At 35.0% G+C, this 12,408-nt stretch overlaps 1 protein-coding gene and 1 pseudogene across 1 annotated transcript; one reads left to right on the top strand and one right to left on the bottom strand.

Annotated features, from left to right (window-relative positions):
- The first annotated feature begins 739 nt into the window (after nucleotides 1–739).
- On the top strand, nucleotides 740–3,197 carry LOC145087588 (glucan endo-1,3-beta-D-glucosidase-like). Its single transcript, XM_079025569.1, has one exon. The coding sequence runs from the start codon at nucleotides 762–764 to the stop codon at nucleotides 3,000–3,002; it is 2,241 nt and encodes a 746-aa protein (XP_078881695.1). The 5' UTR covers nucleotides 740–761; the 3' UTR covers nucleotides 3,003–3,197.
- A 2,178-nt stretch (nucleotides 3,198–5,375) lies between these two features.
- Nucleotides 5,376–7,148, bottom strand: LOC145089834 (uncharacterized; annotated as a pseudogene).
- Between the last annotated feature and the right edge of the window lie 5,260 nt (nucleotides 7,149–12,408).

Below are 12,408 nucleotides of genomic sequence, written 5' to 3'. Positions count from 1 at the left end.
AGATTTCTTTATCACACCTATAAATACAATTTGCTAAACACTAAAAATTAATTTATTAACTTATTATGTTTACGTTTTGGTGCAGGATAAACTAATCAAAATATTTTTTTGAAATTTTGTTTTAACACCATTTAAACTGAAAAAAACTTATTATTTTTTTAAAATTGATTTATATAAACAATCTCAATTAACAAGTACTCTTTTAAATATTTTATAAAACATTCTAGATAATATGAGTGAAAAAGCATAGAGTTAACAAATGAAAAAAAATATGATTGCCAAATTTTCATATTCTTGTCAATTACAACGATTACTGTTTATCAATTACATAATTTCGTCATCTAACATATTTAATCCATGTTTTTAGCCATAATTTACCACGTTTTGGATCAAATATGTCAATTATAGATAATATTCGCAATAACAATTGCTAGAATGTTTGATTAAAGATTAATATATTGAAATCTAATTTATCCTACAATTCTGTAATTGTTTTATGAAGAAAAATACTCGTAAGAACAAATTATTTTACAAAATTGTAAAGTTATATAATTCTGTAACTGTTTCCTACCATTATTTTTAGAGACTCTTATTTTTATGATTTATATTTGTTTAATGTCATGGTTACAGCAGGTCGCTTGTAGGGAGCTGAGATATATTAAATTATTAAATTATTAAATTATACGTGTTCTAAAAGTATCTATAAAAGCGGACAACTTTCTTTGTAAATGTCTTTTTGATAAGTCGTAAATTTTGATACAATGGTATTTATTTCCATCAATTTTCTTTATCTTTATGTGTTTTATTTAATTCTTTTAGTTGGAAACTTAGCCCACTCTGATATGGTGTTGAAAGTTCAGCGAAGTAAGAATGGTCATCAAACCCTTGAAGAAAACTTATATAAAACCCACACCACACGACATTTTAATTCATCTCTTCCACCTGAACCACCACCCGCCGCCATGAACCGCCACTCGATCCACCCTTTCACATTCCCGGAAACCTTGTCCACCGTCCTACCTGACCCCTCCTCTTTCTTCTCGCCTCACCTCCTCTCATCCCCTCTCCCCACAAACTCATTTTTTCAAAACTTTGTCCTCAAAAATGGCGATCAACCCGAATACATCCACCCGTATCTTATCAAGTCCTCTCTATCCTCACTTTCTCTCTCTTACCCATCGCTGTTTTCCAACACTGCTTTCACATATCAAATTTTTACAGCTGATCTTACCATATCGGTTTTGAATAACCCGAATCCGAATCAAACCCATACCATATCTTCCTTCAATGATCTCAGCGTCACTTTGGACATTCAACCCAGTTTGAGATTCTTTCTCGTTAGAGGCAGCCCCTTCTTGACATGCCAAGTATTGCAAAATGTCGCATTATCCATTTCGACTATCCACGCAATTCTTGATTTTGTTCCCAATTCTTCTAAAACCAAGTTCAAGATCAATCTGAATAATGGTCAAACATGGGTTCTGTATTCGTCAACGCCCATCAGTTTGACCCATGATTTGTCCACCATTTCATCCGATAAGTTTTGTGGTATAATACGCATCGCTATATTGCCAAACCTGGATTCTGAATTCGAATCCGTTCTTGATAGATTCAGTTCTTGTTATCCGGTTTCTGGCCATGCCGTGTTTACAAAACCATTTTGCGTTGAATATAAATTTGAGAAGAAAGGTTGGGGGGATCTGTTAATGTTAGCAAACCCTCTCCATCTTCGTCTTCTTGACAACTGTTCAGTTAAAGTTGTTGATGATCTTAAATACAGGAGTATGGATGGTGATCTTGTGGGTGTTATTGGAGATTCATGGGTGTTGGAAACTGACCCCGTTTCTATAACCTGGCATTCAATCAAAGGAGTTAAACAAGAATCATATCCTCAAATCATTGATGCTCTTGTGAAAGATGTCGAGGGTTTGAATTCAACTGCTATAGAGACCACATCGTCATACTTTTTTGGGAAATTGGTGGCAAGGGCAGCCAGGTTAGCATTGATAGCTGAAGAAGTCTGTTATCTTGATGTAATCCCCAAAATCCGAAAGTATTTGAAGGATACAATTGAACCATGGTTAAATGGAACCTTTGGTAGCAATGCGTTTCTGTATGATAAATCTTGGGGTGGAATTATAACCAAACAAGGATCCACAGATACAGGTGCAGATTTTGGTTTCGGTGTTTACAACGATCACCATTTTCACATCGGGTACTTTCTTTATGGAATTGCTGTTCTAGCGAAGATAGATCCAATTTGGGGAAGAAAATATAGAGCTCAAGCATACTCTTTAATGGCAGATTTCATGACACTGGGTAGAGGTGGAAATTCAAAGTATCCCCGTTTGAGATGCTTTGATTTGTGGAAGCTACACTCATGGGCGTCTGGATTGACCGAATTTGCAGACGGAAGGAATCAAGAAAGCACAAGTGAAGCTGTAAACGCGTATTATTCTGCTGCTTTAATGGGTCTAGCTTATGGAGACACGCATCTTGTTGCAGTTGGATCTTTGCTTACAGCCATGGAGATTCATGCTTCTCAAACATGGTGGCATGTAAGAGAAGACGACACAATTTACGCTGCAGATTTCACAAAGGAGAACAGAGTTGTGGGAGTTCTTTGGGCAAACAAAAGAGACAGTGGGCTATGGTTTGCTCCAGCTGAGTGGAAAGAATGTAGGCTAGGGATTCAAGTTCTGCCATTGTTGCCGATCACAGAGGTTTTGTTCTCTGATGTGAGATTTGTGAGGCAGCTTGTGGAGTGGACTCTGCCTGCTTTGGAGAGGGAGGGTGTTGGAGAAGGGTGGAAGGGATTTGTGTATGCGTTGGAAGGGGTTTATGAGAAGCAGATTGCTCTTGAAAAGATGAGGAGTTTGACTGGATATGATGATGGGAATTCACTGACTAATTTGTTGTGGTGGATCTTCAGCAGGGATGATGATGATGATGCTGGTGAAGATGGTGGTAGACATTGTTGGTTCGGTCGTTATTGTCATTGAAAGGGTTGGGCGATGCATACACGTCTAATGTCTCTATATCAAATGTTTTTTTTTTTCTTGCGATCCATAGTAATATTTGTTCTCAAGCTCAATATGTGATATCTTTTTCATTGTATTTTCATTAGAGAAAGTCAATGTAGAGTGTATACATACATTTTCATGAATAAAATTGAACAATTGATGTTCTTACTTGTCTATTTAGGCGTGCTTTAGTGAAAATCATCATGTTACATGAAATAATCTGAATGACATAACCAACTGTTGATGTTCCTACTTGCAATAGTAGAGGTGTATGGATGTGTTTTTAAAATCATTATGTGAATAATCACATAATCAAAGGTAACCATTTTTTTATTTGAACCACTAAAGATTTTATTCAACAAGTTAGCAAAAGGAAAAAAGAAAAAAAAAAACAATTATCCGGAATGCTAATCTATATCTATTTATATTTATATCTACATCTATACTATCTAATAAATAAAATGTGAGATTTTCTAATATGCGTCCTAAAGACACATATAACAATCATTGATTATCACAAATATTATCATAACTAGATTATAGCCCGCCTAAAACGCGGGGAACATATAGAAAAATACATATAAATATATAAAATATCAAATTAAAACTGTGAAAGCACTATTAATGTGTTCAAGCACAGTTTTCACAAACAAAAACATAGACTGAATAGTTTTAAAACTCATGTAACATACAGTTAATAAATTATAAAAATAAATTCTAATTTTTAAAATATTAATTATAATATCTAAATTAGCTGATAAATTATTCGTATACGATTTATCTCATCAAAGGTAAGAACTTTTATTAGACATATTGATGGTTTTGAAAATAGTTTTGTATTTGAATGAAAATGTTATTTCTAGACACTTTCTAAAGTATAATGTGGTAAAAGGAAGAAAAGAAAATAAAAAAGATAGTTCGTTGCTATTTAGATTGTAATGGAATTTTACTAATAATCACATTTATAATTGCTAATATATCAAGTGATTATATCTTAATTTTCTAACACGTATTGGTTCACAATATTTGATATAACTAATATATATATATATATATATATATATATATATATATATATATATATATATATATATATATATATATATGTTAAACAATAATAATGAAAATTTTGACTTTTGAGAGTGTAAATGTAAACCCATGTTCAATTGTTAAAAAAATAGAATTATAAACATAATATAAGTTTTATATTAAGGAAAATGATTGGACAATAAACAATACAAAAAGAAATTACAAAGCCGGTGAAACTTACAACAAATTATGGAATAAATGATCTAAGTGGAAACATATATTGTGGAAGAAACCAATAATAACAACAAAGTTTGTAGACTCTAAGGGTAAAATGTCATACTTTATAAACATCAAGATATAAATTCCAATAAAAGCAATCTTTTTTCTTTGACAATGACTAGGGGCTTCAACATCACATTGATATCAACGTGATAGGTACAACACCTTCAAGGGTATAATCGACCAAGTGCGATAAAACAATGAATTTGTTACGGCATGTCCATTTTCCAAACCATGACCAGGTGCTTCAAAGTCACATGGGAAAATATATGCAAGGGCATAATCATCCAAGATGGATTTTACTTTGAATTTATTGAAACTGGGCTCCACATCAGATCAAAATTGTTGCATTTACTTCCCAAGATTAAATATCTGCAAAGATAGAATCGACGAAGTCATATTTAACATTGAAGTTATCGAAAGAAAAAACATTAGCAAGAAGAAGAAAGGAAAAAAAAAAAGTAAACTACAAAATGGTCCATGATTATCGTTTTTTTTATTGTAATTTTGGTCATAAATTGCTTATATTTGCAATTTTGGTCCTTATTTTTATGTTTCTTAGCAATTTTGGTTTATGTTCCAAATATATTGAGTATATTACCCTTTATTTTCATTTTTTTGACAAATATTTTCATGTGTATGATCTTTATATTTTTGAAATTAACATTAAATAAGATAAATAAATCACAAACAGGTAATATAGTCAATTTACTTGGAACATTGACCAAAATGTTACGAAACTCAAATAAGAATCAAAACTTCAAAAAAAAACTATTTTTTGGGATAAAATTACAAAAAAGAACGATACTCAAGGACCATTGAGTGTATGATTCCAAAGCTCTAAAGCCTTGTAGATCCACATCCCTTATAACATAATATAGTATTATCTACACGTGATTAATGTCCTAAAACACACAAGATATATTACATATGGTTTTATCTGCATGTGAAATGAATTGACTCAATCTGACCGAAATGAAAATATTTCAACGGATCGGAAAATATTATCAATTCAAATGCTAAATAAGACCTAACAAAGTAATGCTATATAATAAGTGTTTGAGGTAGTTACCGACTTTCTTCTTGTATTGTTCCACTTGTGAGTTGAATTGAATCTTCTCTTGGTCTTAAAATCTAAAGTCTTTTTTTATCTTTTAAGTTGAAGGTTTGGGCTACAATGACACAAAAAAACAAACTTTAGATTGTTCACTTATTAGAAAAGTTCTAACTACTAAAAAAAGTCAACTAACTTATTGACTAATTCTAGCTTTCAAAGTATCATGGCTTTACACTCAGCTGATATTTATAGATCGTAAGACACTAATAAAAGATGGGTCAAGCCATCAATCCCTCTTTTGGGAGGATCAACTATAAGAACTTTTGATCCCACAAGCTAAGAAAGTGGTTCTTGAAAGATATTATAGATAAGAAAATTACACAAATGATACTTAATATATATATATATATATATATATATATATATATATATATATATATATTTTCAATTTTGGTCCCAAATTGGTCCTTCTTGCAATTTTGGTCATTTTGTAGTTCCCTATCAACTTTCATTCATTTTCACACAGAGGGAAAATTAAATAGATAATATGGATATGGAGATGAAGAGTTGAAGACCAACAATTGGAGGGTCAACAAGATGCCAACTAATGTTGCTATAACTGGAGCTTGGTAATTGGTCAATTGTCTTCTCAAAAGCTAGCTTAAATTCTTTATTGATCTCAACACATCCAACCAATATGACAATTATTAAGATTGAGAATAGGTGGGTAATGAAATTAAACTTCAAAATAATCACAAACACTTCTTCCTTTTATTTTCTTGCGGAAGCAAGTGACAGTCCAATGACTCCAGCTCCAACATATAGATCGATAACTGATGCACCAAGAGGGAAAATTTTATGTAGTTTTTGAAAAAAGAATCAATAGTCTGAAAAACAAAAACAATCACATTTACCAGAAAAATACAAGATAAGAATAATAGGAATGAAAGATAACCACTATAGATAGGGTTTTTACGGTTTTGCACTTGTATTTTCTTTGCCAAAGCTAGAAGGAGCCAAACAGACATCAATTCCTACAACATGCTCCCAAAAGCCCCTTTCTCCTAATAGATGTGTCCATCTGTTTCCAAAAAATAATGCATCATAAATGAAAACATAAGTAATTTGAATAACAAACTAACAATAACAAAAGAGGTGCACCACTTACATTGTTTGTGGATATTTGGAAGTTTTCCCAAACAAAATGAATTAAAAACACCATGTTGTTTGTCCCTGGTTTCTCCACATGAACTACAAGATAAGACACAAAGAAACAAAGGGGAGTATATTAAAATCAAACTTTAAGCTTACTTAATGAAGTGTTTAAGTTAATATTATAATATTAAAAAAATATTGTTAAAAATTGTTACTGTGGCTAAGTTGTCCAACATGTGCTTTGAATAAGTGATAAAAACTAACCACTTCTATATCTCTCAGAAGTAGGGAGAGATATGTTGATTGTAGTGACAACCATCTACGTAGATAACAATTAAATTAGCATATAGACATATCACTTACTTCTTGATTTATAATTATGCTTAATTTAGATTGAAAATATGTTGCACCTAAACATATCTCAAATAACCAGTCCGTTCATCTTCATTATAAGGATCGATGTTCATAATCTTTATGTCATAATTTATTCAGAATATGAGATAGAGAATTTAAGAACCTTTTTAACTTTTGGATTCAAAGTGTAGACACATTCTAGAACAAACCGTTCTCAAAAGCTCTATAGAAGCATTTATGCTTGGATGATGGGTTGCATAGACAAATAATTAGCTCAAGAAGAATTCAAATGGTAATTTAAGGAAAATAAGATTTCTGATGAAAAATGATTGATTTATAGTAATGTATAATATGCATCTATTTTTTGGAAAATTATTAGAAAACTTTGTTAATTAACAAAAATCATTGTCAACAACTTGACGTTTGTTAAAGCCATTAAAATCATCTACACATTAACAAAATTAAATTCAATATTCATAATTAAGGAAAGATATAATTAAATGAAAGGAATATAAAATCATCAATTCATAAAACCTCTGTTTCAAAACTTAAAACCTTACAGTATAGTATATTGAAGAAGAAAAACTATTAAATTGTACTTAGGACCTAAATAATTAAGAGCCAAGATAATATATCACAAGTAATAACAAAATTGATAATTTATAAAAAAAACCTGATAATTTTAAATGATGCTTGTAGATTGTGTCGGGTTTCCACAAAGAACACTCTAATAAAGTGAATTTTACAGCAAAATTGTTTATTTTATAAAAGATGGTTGTTCTAATACGGTCAAAATATTCACAAAAATGCAAGAAAGCGCATCTTATTCTTCTTTGAATGGACAATACAAAACCCTAGAAATCCCTTTCAAGATTTTAATTTCCTCCAAATTTTAATAGATAAAAACAGACAAAACCTATGACGAACAAAGTTTAAAACCCATAAAATGTTAGAATCCCTAAAGCAACTTCTTTCTAGTTCCAAAGTAGTTTGGGGGTAGGGAACCTTGATTGAAAAACTCAACTAATTTCTCGATTTATTTGAGATTCTTTGGAATCTACCTACAAATATATGAAATATATCAAGCATAGAAACAAAAAAGAAGGAAAAATTACCCAACGATCACAAATAAAAAATAAAACTTAGCATCGCTCAACAAAAGTAATACGCTCTGAATGAACATGATCTCCCAAAATCCTAAACACAAGAACCTCGCCACATCTTCAAACTACTCAACCCTTGTTTCGAGAATCAAAACACCAAGAAAGACACTAAAACTACTTACCAGTTGTGAGATAACAAAGAAAAAAATGTCTATGGTTTTTTTTTGTTTTCATAGAAAACGGAGAAGATACGATGTCATCGAGAGAAATTGTTGAACCTATACACAAATCGATGGAACATGAAACAAAAATATGGAAACAGCGAGCTAGGGCGGTGGAGTCGGAGCACTGGAATAACATGGTAGTAGCAGTCGAAGCACAAATCAAAGGTCGTGTTCTTTCTCAAAGCTATGTTTTGAGAGAGAAAATTAAAGATGAAGAACTTAAATGGTTGTGTAGCCGTTTAAAATATGAGAATCTATAATTTCATATCATTTTCCTAATTTTATGCAATCACTGAGTATATGATTTATGGTAACCGTTTAATTTTATTTGAAAATTGAAATTTGGATGTTTATATAGTAATTTCTTTAGCCGGAAAAAAAAGGTCTTATGAAAAGGATGATGTCAGCAAAATCATCTAAAGTTAGAAAACCTATAACTAAAATGCAATCAATGGCCCTGATTGTTTTAGATGATATCATAAGGTTTCTCTTTTAATAATATTATAGATTAAATATGAAATTCATTTATTATGAGAAATATTATCATAATTAAATGTGAAATACATTAATAATCTCCATAATAAATGTAATTAACATTTAATTATGGTTATATTTGTAACATCCCAAAAATCAAAGTAAAATTTTTATTTTTCAAAATCAAACCACAAATTATAAATGTTTACAAAAACTTAGTTTCCAAAAGTCAAAATCACAAATCAGAGTATCCCAAAATCAAATCTCATAAAAACTGAAGGATATGCACGATCAAGCATTCGTCTTGTCCTGATCATCTGAAGTACCTGAAACATAAAACTTAAACTATAAGTCAAAGCTTAGTGAGTTCCCTCGAATGCCACACACAACCAAACAATTATACAAAATACATGATGGGTCCACGGTCTCTCGATTGGATTACCCGGGCCCACAACCTCCCGGTTAGATTGCCATTTTGGCCCACAATCTCCGGATTGGGTTGCCATCGGGTTTGTTGGCCGACAGCACAAAGCAGTGCACCCTCAAACCAAGCCACACTATGTTGACATACTCTACTGGCCCGACATTGGTGCCTTCGACCCACAAGTATAGTGAGGAAAACTCACCTCACAGTCTGAAAAGATAGCAGAAAAGAACGTTGCTCCAAATGCCAACTCTACAGGTCACCTATACAACAAACAGTGACCTAAACTCAAACTACAACTCAAAATACCCAAATTGCCCCTAGGTCAAACTTGGTCAGACCTCAGGGCAAAGGTCGAAGTCAAAAAGTCAAAAAGTCAAGGAAAGTCAAGCTGGCTGAGTACGCCCTGTGTGCTTAGTTACTACGTTGGGCGTAGTCGCGACCTAAGCAATTATCGGGGCTTCAACCCAGTATGCGCAACGTACCACTTGGTACGACCGACGTACTCCGCCTAGACCAACTCATTATCATTAAGTGCTTGTTTCTTAAATATCATTAATCTAAATTCAGATCTAGTCCCAAAACATCATTCTAAGTCATAAAGTTTCCACTATTATGACTCTCCATGGCTAGAAAAGGTCCAAAAGTTAAAACCCTAACTTATTATTCCTTTAAGATATCATAACTCTTTCATGGAAGGGATAAAAGGATAAGATCACATTTTTATGGTTCTTAGCACCTCAAAAAGTCTGAAAGGACAGCTCTTCTGGTTAGAGTGTAACGATCCAATTTTCACGTCCAAAAATTTCGTTTTTAAAACATTACTTTCGAAAACATTAATAATTAAAACATTGCTTAATTAAACCATTTTACATTGAAAACCGAATTTGAAATCCATAACAGTTAAACAACCAAAATATCAGAGTATCAATCCCAGGGCAAACTCATAAATGCGGAATCAAGGAGTGTGTGTGATGAGCCGCTATCGCGCCTGCTCCTTCCCCTTGGCTGAAGAGGTACCTGAAACAACAACTGAAAAACGTAAGCACAAAGCTTAGTGAGTTCCCCCATCGTATCACATACCAAGCAAACACATAACGCACATACTGCCAGGCTATTCTGGGGTGCCTGACTACCCGGTACGGCCATTCTGGGGCGCCGACTACCCGTGCGGCCATTCTGGGGTGTCGTCCTACCCGTGTCAAGCCATTCTGGGGTGCTGACCACCCGTGTCAAGCTATTCTGGGGTGCTGACTACCCGTGTCAAGCTATTCTGGGGTGCTGACTACCCGTCGGTCCTGATAACCGATCCTCGGGGACTAGTCCCCTCCTACTACCTCTATCGCATATAACATACAAGCCAGCATGCAAACATATCATCACATACTGTCAAACATTTCTGGGGTGTCTGTACTACCCTTCGGTCCTAACAACCGGTCTCTACTTCTATCACATAAAACATGTCATGCTAGCATATAACATATCAGGTAGTAGCAAACCTAGATGACATCACAAAGACAATCATCTAACATACGACTCCTACTAGTGGGCCGACATTGTGGCTGTAGACCCACCGCTACTAGAAGGTAACTCACCTCAAAGTAGCTGCTGATCTGATCGGGAACTGACTGTCTACTGCTGCTGCTGCTGCTCCGAAAATTCTCCGGCTGTAATTCCCACAACATACTCAGTCAATCACTGCTATCTGACCTTTGGTTAAAATGACCATTTTACCCCTGATCATATCATAAGTCAAAGTCAGATTCAACTTTCAATTGACCCGACTCGCCGAGTTGGCTCCCCAACTCGTTGAGTCCCTATCCACTCGATTGTCCTGAATCCTGTCCCTACTCGTCGAGTTAGGCGTTGACTCGACGAGTTCTTCTTCTAAACTGAGGTTCAAGTCCTTCATCCTACTCGTCGAGTTGTATGAACAACTCGCCAAGTTCGTCTTCATCCGAAGAACACTTATGCTGCGACTCACCAAGTTGTATGAACAACTCGCCGAGTCTGTTCTTGATCTAAGAAGATTGCCTTGAACTCACCGAGTCAGGGCATTGACTCGCCGAGTTCCTCCATGGATGAGTTTGGCTTCCAACTCACTGAGTCATACCCCATGACTCACTACTCCCACTCAAATAACGAAAAGGGGACAAACACGGAGACTTGCGAGTTGACTCGCCGAGTCAGATGAACGACTCGCCGAGTCGTTACCATGCAATCACTATATGCTGGATTCTGCTTGAATCCAGCTTATGCTATCCACAAATCTGGGTTCCTAGAGAATGAATAACACGTAAAATTCCCAACTTTACGTGTAGATATTCACCAATGAGAGTTTTAGGGTTCAAAATGCACCAAATGAGTAGATCTAGGGTCTTCATGCAATTTGGGTCCATAAAGGCAGTAGATCTGAGCTCCTGGAGCTCAACCATGCCTAGATCTAGAGGCCAATCAGCTTATTACGAATTATATTGCACATGCAAGCTTGGGGAAGGGCTCAAGAAGGACTTAATGGAGTAACAAGCATAGAAACAGAGGGAAAACGAGTTATACCTCAAAGAAATCACTGAGAGAACACGAAGATGCTTGGCTTCCTTCCCTTCCTCTTGATCTACTCCTCTTCCTTCTCAAAATCTTCAAGAAAACACCCAAAAGGTCTCAAATTCACAAGAACAAGGGGTTAGAACGTATGGAGAGCTCCAGAGGGTGAAGGGGGCTGACTTGGGGCGGATATGAGGGCTTAAATAGGGTGCAAACCCCTGAAACTTAGGGTTTCATCAAACAGCGGTGACTCGCCGAGTCCAGAATATGGACTCGCCGAGTCGCCAACTTAAACATGTCCCGGGTCCCGTCTCTACTCGGCGAGTCGGACCTATGACTCGCCGAGTCCAAGGCTAAAAATGGAAAATACTCAAATAATCTTACATACTAGGAACCAGGTGCTACAAATCTCCCCCACTTATTTTAGACTTCGTCCTCGAAGTCTGCTGCTCGATCCTAGAACATCTCGGGGTAATGCTCCATCATCTCTTCCACCGGCTCCCAAGTCCACTCCAATCCCTTCTGGTGCTGCCATTGCACCTTCACGAGTTCCACTCGCTTATTCCTCAAATCCTTCGACTTCCTGTCGAGGATTGCGACTGGACGCTCAATGTAATTCAGGCTGTCATCAACCTGTATATCCTCTAACGGCACTACCGCTGAATCGTCCACTAGGCACTTCCGCAACTGAGAAACATGGAAAGTGTTGTGGATCTGGCTGAGCTCGGCTGGCAGATCCAGC

The sequence above is a fragment of the Lactuca serriola genome, chromosome 2, assembly GCF_051521515.1.
Source record: "Lactuca serriola cultivar US96UC23 chromosome 2, Lser_US96UC23_V15, whole genome shotgun sequence".
Taxonomy (NCBI): domain Eukaryota; kingdom Viridiplantae; phylum Streptophyta; class Magnoliopsida; order Asterales; family Asteraceae; genus Lactuca; species Lactuca serriola.
Note: the sequence above shows the minus strand (reverse complement) of the source record. Positions and strands in the feature narration are given on the sequence as shown.